This window comes from Psammomys obesus, unplaced genomic scaffold (genome assembly GCF_907164565.1).
Source record: "Psammomys obesus unplaced genomic scaffold, mPsaObe1.curated_primary_1811, whole genome shotgun sequence".
Lineage (NCBI taxonomy): Eukaryota > Metazoa > Chordata > Mammalia > Rodentia > Muridae > Psammomys > Psammomys obesus.
Window position 1 is genome coordinate 7,127,864 of NW_026590809.1, and position 17,086 is coordinate 7,144,949.

Below are 17,086 nucleotides of genomic sequence, written 5' to 3' on the forward strand. Positions count from 1 at the left end.
ACACACACACACACACACACACACACACACACACACACACACACACAGGCTGTATCAGGACATTTATGCACATATCATAATATATAGGGATGGGGAGAAGAGGACATTTATGCACATATCATAATATATAGGGATGGGGAGAAGAGTCTGGTGACCCCCCCAGTTACTCATTCCACCCTAAGATTAGGTTTCCAGTACTTACATGGAGGCTCACAACAATCTGTGACTCCAGTTTCAGGGTATCTGATGCCCTCTTCTGGCCTCTGTGGGCATTAGAGATGCAAATGGTGCACAGATATACATGGCAGGAAAATACCCATAGACATAAACTAATTAAAAATAAAATAAAACTATGGCTACTGGGCCTATGCCAATGACATCATATGGCACATGGCACTAGTGAGAAATACCAGGCTACAATAGGAGACATGCTGTTGGCAGAGGATCTGCTTGTTTTCAAAGGTGAAGCCTTTCCAAAGGGTTTTGACAGGAATGTCCTGACCTGGGAACCTAGCCACTGTGTAAGATGCACATCCAGTCTATGGACCTAAAGTTCAGATTTTGAAGTGAGGGGCTGAACACGTTCTACAGCATAGGCAGTTAGAAATGCAGAAAAGGTGGATCATATTCACGCACATAAAATGGCCACATGAGAGCCAAATAGCAGGGCAGTCAATACTTCCAAGGGTTGTTAACAAAGTAAGCCTTAAGAGAGAGAGGGTCAGCAAATCAGAGCTGGATACAGGGACTGAATCCATAAAATGGTAACATTGTCAAAACTTGGACACTAACAGAAACAAAGACCTTGTAACAAGCGGACTCACTAACTGTGCTTGGATACAATAGTACAGGCAGAATGGTTTTGGTGTTTGATGAGCTAAATCACAACAGATGTTTAAAGATGTAGTTTCGACAAGGAAATATCTTGGGGTTAAGACACAACATACGTTATGAATCTTAAAATTGGGGGTTTGAGGAGTAGCTCAGTGGTAGAGTAGTTGTCCTGCAAGTAAGATGCACGGGTTCAACTTCTAGCACACGCTTACATGCAAATGTGCACACATGCATACACACATGTACACATGAACAGCATGCGCTCATGCAGAGTCTTTATGTTACGAAGAAAGGCACAGTCAAAGCCTTTCCGTTTCCCTAAAGTGAAGAATGCGGACTTGACTGACACTGCCAATCTGACTGAAGGGTAAGAAAGACTACCAGGTTGGTTAGGGCTTCACACTAAGGCTTTGGTCAAGTTCATCCAGCACTTTCACTTCTTTCGAAAGCTGAGACCTTGGAGCGCAAAGACTATCTAATTCTTCTCTGTGTCCTTGGCATCTGCCAAGTGCCTGGTACCATATGGTGCTGAATACATCTGGTTGTATACATTCAATGACTAAGGGAGTCTCACCACACTTACGTAAGTGAAGGGCTTGGGAGCCAGGTCTCTACTTTAAAAATAAAGGAATAGCACTTGGGAGGCAGAGGCAGGCAGGCAGATCTTTGTGAGTTTGAGGTCAGCCTGTTCTACAGAGTGAGATCTAGGACAGCCATGGCTACACAGAGAAACCCTGTCTCAAAAAACAAAAGAAAGCCAACAAAAAAGGAATAGCTCTGTTGCCTGGTCTTTTATCACTTCCCCCTGGTGGGAGGGCCTTGCCATGCCATAGAGGAAGAGGATGCTGGCAGTCCTAATGAGACTTGATAGACTAAAATCAGATAGTAGGAGAGGGTCCCCCCTTTCTGAGAAATAGGGGGAGATAGGAGGGTAGAGGGAGGGAGGGTGGGACTCATAGGAGATGAGGGAGGGGGCCACAACTGGAATATAAAGTGAATTATGAAAAATTGAATTTAAATTAAAAAATGAATAAAGAAATGGGAGAGGGTGCTAGGACCACTCTCACTTTTTCTGCTGACCATGACTTTCTCTGATGAACTCATGTCAATTCTGGCAATATTCTTAACATCTACTCCTGCTTCTCAGCAACCCTACTTCCTTTCCATTTTTTTCCCTCCTCCCCCAAACAACCAAGCCACTGGCAGACCCTGGTTCCCTCTGAAGCAAGGGATTAGATACATAAAAGCAGTGTTTTGGGAGCAAGGAGGTTCAGTGGGTTTGCAACTGGAGTTCCATGCCATGACAGAAGGATAGAAAGTTGTACCCTGACTTCCACATGTGTACAGCACGTGTGCACACCTACACGTGTGTTCCTGTGTCATACACATGAGCATTAAAAGTTTCTGTGCTTAATCTACTATGTGAAATGAGTGGCTGAGAAGTTTTAAAAAGCTGTTTTCAAGTAGATTTTAGGCTTTTTTTTTTTTTTTTTTTTTTTTTTTTGCAACTCTCTATGCTTTGATTCTTAAATTAAAATCACTACACTTCTCAACAGGACAAATCTGAGTAGAGCACTAGGATGCTCTACTGCCCAGCACCCTTTGAAGGTGTGGCTATGTGGCCCAATAGACCTCAGACCTATGCTCTTCTTGCTTTAGACTGAGGGCCAGGGTTACAGACATGGGGCACATGATCAGCTCTGATATTATGTTTTCTTGGATTTAGAAAATACTTTTAGCTTTGTCAAATATGAATTATGGGACCGACATTGTGGTGCTTGCCTGTAATGTTAGCACTTTGAAGGCTGAGGCAGGAGGATTATAAATTCAAGGGCGGCTAGGGCTATATAGATAGCTCTCTTAAAACAAAACAAGCAAATAAAAAAACAAAACCCAAAGATTAGGGATGTAGACCAATGGTAGAACACTTGCCCACTATGCACAAGGCCTTGGGTTTAGTTCCCCAGCACTGGAAAAACAGAGCAGAACACAATACTAAAATTAACAAGGTGCTCAGAAGCCATGTATAAAAGCGTTTTGTATAGTGGAAAGATTATGGGCACAGAAAGAGCTAAGGGATCTGTGTTGAAGACTGGCTCCACACCACTTCACAGCTTCCTACTTTTGTCAAATGGGGTAATGATACTGCTTGATCATGATTGATGACTGATAGATAAAATGCCTAAGAAAACCTGACACATACCAGTACTTGACAAATACTAATTCTTACCATTTATTCTTGCTATTCAGCCTTGGTTTAGCCAGAGGGAGAATTTACATAGCACTGTCCTAGGTCTAACTGCATCTTAGAATTTAGTTCTTCAGCAGATCAACAAGCAATGCCTGATCATCCTGGCACCACACACACAAATAAGAAAATAAACTTTAATAAAAGCATTTTAAAGGAAAATTTTTATCCTGATGGGATTAGCTGTAGTTGGGTATCAAGATATTATACAATTTCTCTATTTCATAGAAAAAAGGACTCAAAGTAAGCCATAATGCCCCCTCTTTCTTCTTGTATACAGGTACTAACAGGCTCATGGCATCTCCTCTTTCCCATCACTGAACACATATAATCTATTTTTATTCTAGTTTATAGCTCTTCTCCCCAAATCTCAGCTATACACACTGCTCATTGCCCAGATGATGATTTTAACAACTAGCATTTACTGAAAGCCACAAAGCTGGCCATAGTAGAGAAGACCCCTGGTTCTCAGTGTCCAAGTGGTTTTCACAGGGCTAGGGACCAGAACTAAAGTTTTGGAAATGAAAGGGCTGTAGCACTGAGCTACATCCCGAGCCCTTCATAAGGGTTTCCATGTGGTGCTTGTTTTGATTTTTGTCACAGAAATCCCAGAAAAAAAAAAAAAAAAAAAAAAACGTTTTACAGACACTAGCATGGCTGAAAGCAAGCAGGAGCTACTGAGACTGGAAATGACCTTGAGATAGTAGCTCCTAACAGTTGTCAGTGCTGTTTCCCTTTAAAATGCCTAAAACTTGCAGAGTGGCTGAGGCAGGCCCCAAGTGAGGTTACATGCATCCTTAACAGCCCTAGGCTGATTACTGATGTTGCCATGGGCAAGTTATAAAACCCTCTCTAACATTACAGAGCCCCTGCTATTAAATAATAACAGAGTTACACTATTTTTGGAGAGAGTGCACGTCCTGCTGTGCTTCTGAAAGTCAGAGGACAACCTGTGTCTGTCAGCTCTGTCCTTCTACCACCTAGGAACCCAGCAATTCAGCTCAAACTCAGGTTGTCAGGCTCCTCCATAGGCACCTATACCAGCTGAGCCATCTCTGCCCCATCCCCTTCTGAGGGGAAGTGCCAGGGTTCAGGCTCAGTGATCTTGGCTCCTCAGCCCATACTTCAAAACACCTATCTATATTAAACATCCTGTTTCCCCTCCTCAAAATCTCAATGAAAATTACCATCTGTCAAACCAGCCATTCTTCTCATCTTTAATTTTGCTCTAGCCCATCACAGAATTTAAGGTGAAGTGGGCCACTAAAGTTACAGCATTACCAGGTGGCCCTCCAGTGTCCACACATTTCAGACTGAGGGAGCATGTCCAAAGCACTTTTCCTATTTCTGGATGAATGTTTCCCTCCACTTGTTTTCTAGTGTATGCGCATATGTGCATGTGCAGGTATACAAAGTCACCAGAAGATGTCAGATCACTGGATGCTACAATGAGAGGCAGTTGTGAGCCACATGGATGTGGATGCTGGGAACCAAACTCAGGTTCTCTGCAAGAGATCCAAGCACTAAACAGTTGAGCATCTCTCCAGCTTCCTCCCTGACTTAGATTTTCTTTTTTTCCACATTTATTCATTGAGTGCATATATATGTGTAAGTGTGTGTGTAAGCTAATGCATGAGAGTGTCACAGTGGAGAGGTCACAGGACAGAAAGTAAGCTCAGGCAGTTAGGCCTGGTGGCAAGTGCCCTTCTTACTCTTTGAGCCATTTCCCCTGATGATGGCTATTTTTATACAACAGCAGGAAAAGATACATTCTGTACTGCATAGGGAATTTAACGTTTAGGCCAGGTTAAAAAACATTATATATACACTATAAATATCTGTTGAATAAGTGATTAGAGTCCAAATAAGGTTATTTCACCCTTTATATTTCAGCTATTTCCAGCTTCCTGCTTGTAAGATCTTATTCGCATTTCCTTCAGTCTCCTGACTATTCTTTCCCTCTCTTCCAGTGTCCTCTGCACTCCCACAACCCTAATTTGCTAGCTGGTCTGCTGTAATATACTTCTCCTTGTACAGCTCTGTTGTTTCACTTTCAAATTGCCACCGGGAGCATACCAAAATGCACCTTAGAAACCACAGTTAACGGCCTTACTTTTCATTTAAGAGGTTCTTTACCATCTGATCCCCGTCTACCTTCTCAATACTATTTCATCTATACATCCACTCATCTAACACACTGACATACCAAGGAGGATTGCCAGGCTAAACTCAGAGAAGAGGGAATGTAAAAGCCAACCATGAGGCTAGGAGTTTGACAACAGGCGAGGGAACTCTGCAGAAGGGTAATGTTGAGCTGAAAGGATGGTTACACTGGAATGTGCATTTGTCAAAACTGCATCACATAGTTTGCTTACCAAATGAGCATTTTGCCCTATGTAAGTTTTATCTGAAGAAAGAGTCAGCAGGTGATAATCTCATTAAGGCCTGACCTGCTACCTTCTTGCAGTGTACTTAAGAAATTGTTATAGCAAAAGAAAGCAAGCAAAAGGAAAGGCCTTGAAAATCAATGTTCAAATCAAGTTAATAACGTACAAGTTGAAGGTGACCATGAAGGTGCACACCTATAATCCCAGCACTCCTGAGGCAGGGTCAAGATCAAGTGCACGGCCAGACATGGATACAGAGCCAGATCCAGTCTCAAAACCAAAGACAAAAAAACCTCAAAATGTCAGCTGAGAACTCTTAAATGAGGGCATATGCTGCTCACTATAAATTCCTTCAATTCTTGTTTAACAAATCTCATAAAACAATGAGAAAAAAAATAGTTCTGAATTTGGGCTGACTGGGAACATAAGAGGGAAACAGAGGAGGGAGGTGTGGGCCTTGAAGATGACCTTTGATGGTGACCTGAGAGCAGGAGGCACCCAAGGGATCCAGGAGAAATAGCAGGAGCAGGATCTCAGCGGAATTGTTTCCTCAGTATCCGTGCCTTCTGCTAACCTCCGTTCTCTTCTCCAAGTGTCCTCTGATGATCCTGGCATTCCACTCTCAGCCTGGGACTTGCTTACGGCATTATTATCTACTCCTATCACAAGCAGAGCTGATGATACCAGACTCACACAGATATCCACCTGAGTTTCATGAAACAATTTGCAAATGAACGAATGACAATCTGTCATATCCATATGTCTGTGCTCACAATGACTTGCTTCCAAGGCATGGCTTTTACATACACAAGCACTAGCATGCACATATGTACGTGGATGCGCATGCACACACACACAAAAGTAAACTCTATAATGGAGAAAATAAGTTACAACTTTGACTTTATAGATAGAAAAAAAATTTCTATTCCCAAGTTATTTTTATTTTAAATTTTTTGTTTCTTTAGTTGTTTTTTTTTTTTTTTTTTTTTTTTTTTTTTTTTTTTTTTTTTTTTTTTGTTGTTGTTGTTGTTGTTTGTTTTTTGAGAAGGATTTCTCTGTGTAGCCTTGGCTGTCCTGGAACTTGCTTTGTACACCAAGCTGGTCTCAAACTCACAGACATTCACCTGTCTCTGCCTCCCTGAGTACTGGGATTACAGGTATGCACCACTGTGGCTGGCATTTTATTTTAATGTTTGAGACAGAGTCTTGCTGTGTAACATAAGCTGGCCTTCATCTTCATCCTCCTGACTGCTTCCCAAGTGCCTGCTACCATATCTACCTTTTCTATTTTTCTTTCTTTCTTTTTTTTAAGATTTATTTATTTATGTGTATGAGTGCTCTATCTGCATGTTCACCTGCATGCCAGAAGGCACAGATCACGTTATAAGTGGTTGTGAGCCCCATGCGGTTGCTGGGAATTGAACTCAGAATCTCTAGAAGAAACAACCAGTGCTCTTAATCACTGATCTATTTCTCCAGCCCTCTTCTTTTCTTTTTTGTTTTGTTTTGTTTTTTGAAACAGTTTGGGCATGAATTCCAATTCCCCTGCTTCAGCCTTCCAGATTCTAGGGTTCTGGGCTCATACTACTATATGGTACCCAAATTCTAAATATAGTTAGTTATCCTTCTCTTACTAGCTTTTCTTTCAGATTTAATATATTCCACTTTGTAGAAATATAAACAAAAAAAGAGAATGGAATGGCTGTTTTTAGGTGACAAAATTATTTGTACTTTCTATTACTGAAAGAAAAACTGGTAATTTTTTTTCTTTAGGACTCTAGTAATTCATTCATGGAATATATTTGTAAGACTTTCTTGTTTTATTTCTAAGTTTATAAATTTACTATTTTTTTTTTTTTTTTGTTTTTTGAGATGGGGTCTTACTCACACTGGTTGTGAACTTTTCTTCCTCCTGCCTCAGCCTCCTGAGTACTGGAGTGTCCTAAATGGGCCACCATACCCAGCTGAGTTTATAAATTCCTAATAAAAATAGGTATTAATTTGATAACAGGGTCAAACTCTCTTTACCAGATCCTAAAATACATCTGTTGGGAATCTTCCCAGGTGGTGAGGTGACTGACTTCTTGCTTCATCTCCCCTATGGACAGGGAGCTCCCCAAGGTCAAGAACCCTGTCCTTGGGCTGGAGGGACACTCGGCCATTAAAAACACAGGCTGCTCTCAAAGAGAACACAGGTTCCATTCCCAGGACCCACATGGCAGCTGAAAACCATGGATAATATCAGTTCCAGAGGACTGATGCCTCCTTTTGACCTCGGAGGGCTGCTGCATGCATGTGGCACACATATACACATTCAGGCACATAAAACATACACATAAATATAATAAAAAAGTACTATTCTGTTGATCTTTGCAATGTCTTTGGACACCAAAATGAATACGAAGGAATGTTTTTCCACTAACCCACACCAGTTAAGAAAGTTGTGAGCTCATTTTATTAACTAGATCAGTCACCCACTACTAGTTTAGAAAATTTTCTCCAAGATGGCCCAAAGGTTACCTTTTCACATTTCTCAACTGCCCTGGCAGACAGTGGATATTAAGGGAAAGAAATAGGGTATAGTTACTTCTATGATGTCTAAGAATCATGGTGTTCTTAAGCCTTTGATCAACAGGCTGGGAAAATGGCTCTATAAGACAAGCCAGGAATAATTAAGTTGCCTTGTGGCATTTTACCAGCACAACGGCAGCTATCACTGGGTTGGCTCAAGGCTACTTCCTACTCAGGAAGAACCTGTTTCACGGAGACCCCTTCTCCTTACCTTTTCTCCCCTCTCTCTCTCTCTGTCCTTCTCTTCTCTTTTCTTTTTCTTCTCCCCATGTCCATCCGTGTGGAGAGCAGGAAGTGGCAGAGTGGGGATACTGGAGGCTGGGCCAGGTATCACTGCATGCTCCTGAGAAGCGCCATGCTCTCGGGAAGAGCTTGCTGCCAGCCCTGAGGTCCTCTTGGTTCGAGAGTGCCGCTTCTCCTTGTGTCTGTCCTTGTCCTTCTTCTTCTTGCTCTTCTTTGACTTCTTCTTCTTCTTGATTTCCCTATAAGAATCATCTATCACCAGTTCACCGGCCTCCAGCTCCCCACCAGAGGACGACTCAGACTCTACTAGAATGGGGTCAAGCCCTGTGATTTCAAGGTTAGTACTGTGGGATTCTGGAAGCTGGGAGGTATCAGACCCACAGCCCTCAGGGCCAGGAGATGAATGTGAGTCTGAGGATGACTTGTGCTTCTTCCGGGCTGTTTTCAGGAGGCTCTGGAGTTCGTGTCCTAGGAGTAAAGCACCTTGCTCATCCCGAGCTAATTTCTTGGAGGACTTTTTCAGAGAAGCCTGTTGGGCAGGGTACTGAAAAGCCTCCTCCTCCACTGAGCTGCTTCCTTTCTCCTTGGGTGACAGAATAAGTTTCATCTTTAAGCCATCAGGCTCACGAAGAGTCAGTGTCTCTGTGTTCACATAGAGTGGCTTCATTTTTTTGGATTTGTGAGCATTGCTGTCCTCTAGGGAGAGCTCTCCACTGCTTCCATTGCCCTTCTTCTTGTGGTGTTCCTTTCTGCTCTCTGAATGGCTTGAAGAACTGGAGGATTTCTCCCCTGCCTTCTTGGAGGACTTGGCACCTGCTGACAGTGGGGAGGTGATAGCTTTCAATAGGTCCATTGCTGTGTCGGCTGACTGTGGACTAGATTTCTTCTTTTTCTTCTGTGATGATTCCAAAGACGAAATGTCTAGAAACAATGAAGAGAAGTACTGTCAACAGGACAGGAAGTAACTTCTTGCAAGTGTCCCCCTCTCACCAAAAGCACCCAACTGGCATGAGGAAAAGGCTAACAGGAGTGATTTTAGGGGGAGACACTTTGGTTCCTAACATTCAGAGAGAACTCCTGTGATACTTCTTGGCTTGGTAGATTCAGCCTTTGGCCCTGGAGACCATTCTTGCCACTAAAGCTGATTCTCTTCCTTGAGTCTTCGCAAGAGACAGAGAGCATAGTTGGAATAGAGTTGTGGGATTAAGGGTTGTTACAATCTAGAGTAGATTGCAGATGGAGTGTCACTGGTTCTTGTGTGGAGGACAAACTCATTCTAGTGAGGTTAGTCTCATCAGCTACACAGAGCATAGCTAAGAAAATGGGTTTTGTGAGAGGATATATGCTGAGATATGCCCCACAGATATGTAGAGGGCCCAAGGACTGCATTTGGTAAAGGGATGCTAAGTAGCAATGGCACAGATAAGTGGATGATTGGGGGGAGAAGGAACCTGGTACCTTGTGTATCACAAATGAAGACTGTTCTTCTATGCTGAATCCTCCAAAATACCAGCCCTCCACCTCTCTCCTCCTTCACACTGGTTTATCGGCACTCAGAACAAGAACCACTGTCCTGTTAAATAGGCCACTGAGTCAGCAATATCTGGGATCCCTTCCCCTACCCCGACTCCAAGAACCAGAGATGTGCATATCCCACCTGCAGCCTGTTCCCATCCTCACCTCCATAGTAGTAATCATCAGGGGAGTGCTTCCTTTTCTTCTTGTGTGTGTCCGTCCCCAAGAAGAACAAGTCACTGTCCTGTGGTTAAAGAGGGAGAAGAATTGGCGAGTAATAAGACGGCGAGGTAATGGTTTGGAGCCGTTCTTCTGGGATCCCGGCTTTGAAAGACATCTGGAACTGACCTTTGACTTCTTCTTGGAAGAACTTCTGACCTGCGCAGCAACTTCTTCCTCTTCCCTTAAGAAGTCTTTGTATGACCGCTTCTTTTCTCGTTGGCTTCGGCCAGCTGCAAGTCCTATGTCCTCAAAGCTGTGATCACCATCAAAGCAATCTGGGAAGCACAGGTTCATTTAGGAATGGAAATGACAAATGTACATAACAACCAAATGCCAACAGTCCCATTTCCAAGTAAAAGTTATGTTTCAGTGTGTCCACTGAAGTGCAGGGCTAAACCCAGAGGGCCAAGAAGACTTCTGACGTCCTGGCTGCAAATACAAGACTCAAACCTGAAAACGCAATACTTCCACACTATACAAATGCCCAGTGTGCATCCTCAGACATGGTTTCTTAGTAGTGATTTGACAGGTAGAAACAGACTGGCGAGGGAAGGCTGAAAAGGGTAAGGATTCATGTGCTGTGCTGCTCTGTGGGAGTCCAGTGTGAGATTCCTAGTCCCAGACTCCTGCACACTGGAGCTGGCAAGGACTAAGAGTGCTGCGGGGATCACCCCAGGAAGTTAAGACTCTTATTTCAGACTCTTGTGTAGGAAGCCCTGTCCTGGTTCTCATGTCCACGGGCCCAGCCTGGGGATGATGTGGAGGCTGTCTCACACAGTATTCTGGAGCATCACTTGGTCTAGGCCGTGGTGCCCAGTCTTGGTCTCTACATCCATGGACTGCAGGGACGAAAGAGGTTATGCCCTTTGGAATGCTTCTGAGTAAGGGGTCATACCTTCTTTCTTCATGGAGTCATCATAAGCCATGGTGGTCCTGCAGGGCCTTTGAGAATGTGTTGTCACTTGTGTCCAGGCTCCTTCCCGTGTACAGGACCAGGTCTGAGAAACAAAGAAGGAAAACCTTCCTGTAATGTGAAATCAGTGTGGAGAAGCAACCTTCCGGGTGGAAATTCCAAGTAATCCAAGGGCTGACTGGAAGGAACACAGGAGTGTCTTGTCAGCTCCTCACTGTCTGTGCATATACTGGAGTTGAACTTGCAGGGAGGATGCTAAGCTTAACTGGATTTCATTCACGTATTAAAGTTGACATTTGAAGAAATATATAAATACTTCTTTAAAAAAACTTCCAAAATTAGTAAGAATTTCTGGAATGCCAACAGGAACGACACTGAGACACGGTAGAAACTGACATTAAGTCAGAAGGATGGGTTCAACAGTAGTCATAGCATGTACAGATAAAGCCAGATGCAGAGAAGGACAAAGCACACCAAACCCTGGAGGACCGCCAGGTCCTACTGATAAGGTGAACTGATAAAATCTGCTGTGCCAGAACTTAAACAGCATGTATACAGACATTAAGAATTTTAAAGCTTAGCATTCTGCTGGGCTTAAGAACTAGTTCACATTTACTTAGGTATGAAAATGGACATATTTCTGAAATGTGTTGGCTATATGGAAATTTCCAGCATTAGAAAGCCTTTTTGAAAGGCTAGTAAGAAGTATGGAGAATTGCCATTTATCCACTGATGATGACATTTATAATTTTAGGATTTTTCATTAATAAAGTTCTGTAATAAAAAAGTTCTAAGTATTGGGTTTTACACGTTCTCTCTTTCTGGTTCAGACAGGGTTTCTCTATGTAGCCTTAGCTGTCCTGGACTTGTTCTGTAGACCAGGCTGGCCTCAAACTCAAAGATCACCTGCCCTTGCCTCTATTTCTGCTGGGATTACAGGTGCTTGCCTGACTGGTTTTGTTTTTTAAGACAGGGTCTCCTTATGTAACCCTGGCTGGCCTGGAACTCATGTAGAGCAGACTACAGCATTTACAGAGATAGCCACCTGCCTCTGCCTCCTGAGCACTGGAATTAAAAGGCATCATCACCTTACATGGTTCTAAGTATTATAGTGTGTATAGCTTTCAAACCATGGGTCAGAATCCCTTGGGGTGGGTGGGGTGAGGGTCAAATGACCCTCTTACAGGGGTCACCTAAGACCACAGGAAAACAGATAATTATTCTTAATAGTAGCAAAATTACAGCTATGAAGTAGCAAGAAAAATAATTTTATAGTTGGGGGTCACCGCAACATGAACTGTATTCAATGGTTGCAGCATTAGGAAGGTTGAAAACCACTGATTTAAAACTTTTGTGGCATTCAAGTTCAGATGCCCATATTGACTTTGAAGGTGACAAAATTATATATTGCACTGTAAAGGAGAATTCTTAAATTACCTTAAAGACAAAATTTTTGCAGAATTTTTTTTTTTTTTTTCTGACAGGGTCTCACTAAATAGCTCTGGTTGGCTAGGAACTCACTTCTTTGAAGGGTATTTAAAATAACTATTTTGAAAATATTTCCATTCAGTTAGTCAAGTACTAAGACATTAATCTGATAATTTAATTTTACCTTCATTACTATAAATGGATTTAGGATTACTGAAGAACAGTTCTATAACACATTATTAAGCCCTTCAGATAGGTATAGAGAAAACAGAAGCATCTAATTTTAGGGAAAGATGAACTGGACTAATGGAAAAGTTTCATAATTTACTAGGTAAGAATTTTTGTTTAGTGAGGCATGATGGTGAATATCCTTAATCTCAGTCCTCAGGGATTAAGTCAGTACTAAGCCAGGTAGTTCTCTGTAAATTCCAGGGCAGTCTGATCTACGTGAGTTGCAAACCAGCTAAGACTCTAAAGTGAGACCACCCTGTCTCAAAAACAAAATAAAAAGAGTTTTTGTTTAAAAAAAAGACACATAAATTCAATACATAGGTAGACCAAAGCTAAAAACACAAAGAAGAAAAACATTGCCAAGGTTTTGAAAGTCTAAGAAACATAAAATGTGAAATGAAGAATGAATTTGCTTGATGTAAGGGAAGCCAGAATGAAGTGAATAAAGTGAAGTGGGTTGTTTAGAGAGTGGCACACTGCTTGCTCAAAGGGCCTTTTCGTGAAATGAAGAGTGAAATGTAGGTCAGGCCTCATCTAAGAATGTAAGGAGACAAGATATACCATGTAGCCAGTTTTTCCTGTTCTGGCATTTAAGTACTCAACTTTCTACACTAGAAACCGATCTTCACTTCCCACCCACTGGTGGGACTTAGAGGGAGTGAAGGTGGGTCACTGAAAATGATAACCATTTAAAAATGACAGTTTTTGCCAGCTGGCACACACCTTTATTCCAGCACCCGGAAAGCAGAGACAAGTCCATCTCTTGCGAGTTGAAGGCCAGTCTGATCTACATAATGAACTCCAGGGCTAGTTAGAGACTCTCTCAAACAAAGGAAACAAAACAATGGCAATCTTCTCACTAGTACAAATGATGAGTTTATTAGAAAGCCATACAGGGCACCTTGGCTTTCACAGGCAGATATAAGTAAAATAGCTTTAGACATGAAGACTTTTCATGCCAGATCAATTTTGGCATAAAATTCCTGAGAAATAATGTCCTCCCCCCAATTCCAACAACACCCTTATTTAGTCTCATAATATAGCCATCAGTCCCTGGTCAAACACCAATACACTTTTAAATGTAAGCAAAGACAGGCCCAGAGACTCATAAATAGGCTTTTCCCTGGAGAACATTAAAACTAATATGTAATAAAATTAATCAATGTCTTATGGAGGGAAACTGAACTTTTTACTAGGTATGAAAAAGTTATTTCCTGACTGCTGTGAAAAACCTGTAGATTTTAAAAAGGTTTGGAAAGAAACATAAAATTACATATGCTCTTGAAGGCAGGACCACACAGATGTGCTGTCTTTTTGTATTAGGATCAGGCCTATTACTACTGGAACTTTCTCAAAAATATTGAAGAACATTTCACAAAATGCTTGTAGAAAAAGTGAATGAGCCCTGAACACAAGTCCAGTTCACCAATATGTGGGGCAGTCAGAACTTGAGAAATACCATGGACTATTCACAGCTGGGGAGACTGATGGGCCCTGAATGGTGGCTCAGGGGCTGACTTGTAGAATGATAATAAACAGGGGGGTAATAGAATGACAGTACCAGGGGGGTAAAAGTCTCAAGCAGCAGTGTGAGAGAAGGCAGAGTTCAGGCAACATTTATACAAGATTAGAAGAACCCCTCTTATTCCTTCCAAGTCTCAGATATTGTCCAAGATAATAGAGGGTTCAGGGTTAGGAAGTAAATTTGGGAGGGTTAATGAAGATGAAAAAAAAAAAATCTAGGTTTGATTTTCACATCAGAAAACAACCACATCAAATGTTGGCAAACATAAAACAGGTGCTAAGACCTATTCTCTTGAATTCCATAATTTTGGAGTTTACAAAATTTGATGTTGTCAATTCCATGGGGCAGGATAGTTTTACTGTTAGTGTTTGTCTTAGTGTGCAAAGAAATGACAACATAGTAAAATTCATTGTTTAATACTGTTTATGCCATTATAAAAAGCTTAAGAAATTTGAACATTGTTAACTGGCTCTTCAGAGGCTTTTCTTCAGGTTGCTGTTCTACTTGTAAGTAAAACTGCAAGTCAACCTCCAGACACAGGTTTTTGTGATAACTATGAAAAAAGTTATAATCTTCAAAGGTAGTATGTTGTGGAAATTCACACTGTTAACTATCTTTTTAAAAAAAGTTTCAGAAAATGATTTTCTGGAGGTAATCTCAAGTCCAGCCATCATCCCAGAATAGACATGAGAAGTGCAAAAGAAAATCCACCCAATAAACTGGGCAGGGAAGGTCCGTCTCCTCCCGATGGGAATTTCCTCCAAAGCTGTTTTCAGGAACTCAGATTGCCAGTCTGTGCAGGCAAAGGAAGACAAACATCCAGATGTTGGCAGTTTCTGATATTTTGTTGCTGCTTCTAGGATAGCACAGGTGAATTCTTGTTTCAGTGGATTTCCTTCCATCTCGGATATCTCGGAATTCTTGCCACACCCCTTTCCAGGGACCTATCTAAGCAGCACTCCCAGCCCCTGCCAGCTTCGGAACCTGCGATCTCCACAGCCAGAAAGGCGCACTGAATCTTCTCATTGCAAAGCAATTAAGTGGAACCACGACCACTGCACAAACTGGCTGACGGCACTCCAATTCCACGAGGCCAGCGATCCAAAATTTGACAAGCCATGTGTGTTCAACAGGCTTTACTTGGGATGCAGTTTTTAAATTTTACTTTGCTACGAGGGAATAGAATTGGCCAGTAGCTTAGAGAGAGGGGTGGGATGGGTGGTGGACATTTGTCTTCTACATGCTATAAAGTGAATCTACAAGTAGTGGTTACGGAGAGGGAAAAGGGCCTGAATGGAGGGGACTCCAAACTGAGTCGCACGCAAAAAACACACACAGCAAGAGATGGTTTATCCACACGGTCCCCAAGACCACCGTTCCCGGGGTCCCCGCTGTGACTTGCCCCCGGCAGGTTTGCTGCAACAGCGACTTCAACAAAGCTCCGCGCAGCGCAGGGAGCTCCGCGCATCCTCTCCCGCGCGCCGCGCGCCCAGTCCTCCGCCTGCCCGCCTCGGGACCTCTCCTCCTGACAGCCCCAGGCAGCCCGCGCCCCAGGTCCCCAGCCGCGCTCCGCCCGACCCGGGTTCCCGCGTCCCGTCGGCCTCGAGCGCCCCGGAGCGCAGAGCCGGCGGCGCAGGGGGAGGGGCAGGGCGGGCCGCGGGTCCCTGGGGCGGCCGCACGCCCCCTCCCGGCCCCGCAGCTTTCCCGCCTTCCCCGTTTGAACAGCTCACGCCGCCTTCCTCCTGCGGCCCGCTCCAGCCCCTTCCCCGGGGCGGCTGCGGCCGCTACTCCAGGTCCCGGCTTGGCCCCCGAGCTAGGCCGCGGCGGGCCTGAGGCGCCTCCGGGACGGTGTCGCGGGGCCGGAGCGGTGGGCGGAGGCTAGGCGGGGCCGTTGCCGCCCCGGGGTGGGGGTCTGGCCGGGTATGGTGGGGGCTCCGCTCGCCGCTACCTTCACTCTGCTCGCTCGGATCCCGCCTCAGCGCCGCCGACCGCCGCCATCTTGGAGAAGGAGAGAAAAGCGCGAGCAACCAGGGAGCCTCAGTCGAGCCCAGAGCGCAGACTCCGACTGCAGCGGGCTAACGCGCCAGCGAAAGAGTGTCGAGCGCATCGAATAAAGCCTGCTTGCTGAGCGCGGTCGCCGAAGCGTTCGGGAGTACGCTCTGTGCCGGATTTGGGATAGAAGTCGATCTAAACGTATCATTTCCCAAGACGTCTGATTATTCTTCAGTTAAAACTGATGCAAAGAAACCGCAAATAAAAAAGACCAGACAACAAGATTAATGTAGCCAAACACCTGCCCCAACCCACTCGTTAGAGCTCGGAGAACTATGCAATTAGGTTCTGAAGCTGTGGAGCTTCACTTTGGGTTTTACAAGTTCACCATCAGTTACATTTTATTGCATTTATCTACTATATATACCTACAAGAGCCGAAAATTCCATGGCAGACTTAAAGTTAGAAAACCAATTAGCTTTGTATTCTCTATTACAAACTCCTGGCTCTTTATCAGCATTCTTCCTCCTTTTCTGTTCACCTAATAGTATCCTTTCTTGTTCTCTTTTTACCCTCAAGTCTTTTGGTACTTAAGGCAGTGTTGTTTCCCACCCCCCCTCTCCCCCAGAGTATTATGCTGTTTATTTCAAGACAGTCCTCTTCCTTCCCGACTCAGAGCCACGAAGACTATAGTATTATTTATTTGTAATTTAGCATCATCCCCTGTGGGGTGAAACAGAACAACACATATTTGTAAGATACGCTGTAAATTTGCTTTCCCACCAAATCATTACATTTGCCTCGTCCACACAAATTTTTGTTTAAATGGTAACGGGACTGGTGAATTGGTTCAGTAGGTTAAGGTATTTCATGCCAAACTTCTGGGTATGTGTTTGCCACTGGGAGCCCACATACTGGAAAGAACAGATTTATGCAAGTTTGACCGCCACAGAAGTGCCCCTTAAATATACATAAAA

The 17,086-nt window shown here is 43.5% G+C and overlaps 1 protein-coding gene and 1 long non-coding RNA gene across 5 annotated transcripts in view; one reads left to right on the forward strand and one right to left on the reverse strand.

The window, feature by feature from the left end:
• Window positions 1-8,599, forward strand: part of LOC129678285 (uncharacterized) — a 32,568-nt gene extending 23,969 nt beyond the window's left edge. The window contains exon 4 of the long non-coding RNA XR_008720343.1: window positions 8,530-8,599. This is a non-coding gene — a long non-coding RNA (uncharacterized LOC129678285). The remainder of the gene's footprint in view (window positions 1-8,529) is intronic.
• Hmgxb4 (HMG-box containing 4) overlaps window positions 1-16,128 on the reverse strand; it is a 37,793-nt gene extending 21,665 nt beyond the window's left edge. For 2 of the 4 annotated variants that reach the window (XM_055609019.1, XM_055609018.1), the window contains exons 1-5: window positions 16,066-16,128; window positions 10,916-11,018; window positions 10,147-10,295; window positions 9,964-10,042; window positions 8,252-9,204 (exon numbers count right to left, since the gene is read on the reverse strand). In XM_055609019.1, coding sequence (XP_055464994.1) covers window positions 8,252-9,204; window positions 9,964-10,042; window positions 10,147-10,295; window positions 10,916-10,946 — 1,212 coding nt within the window. In that variant the 5' untranslated portion in view covers window positions 10,947-11,018; window positions 16,066-16,128. Of the gene's footprint in view, window positions 1-8,251; window positions 9,205-9,741; window positions 9,857-9,963; window positions 10,043-10,146; window positions 10,296-10,915; window positions 11,019-16,065 lie in introns of those variants that run through there. The other 2 variants (XM_055609021.1, XM_055609020.1) reach the window with 2 other exon arrangements.
• Between the last annotated feature and the right edge of the window lie 958 nt (window positions 16,129-17,086).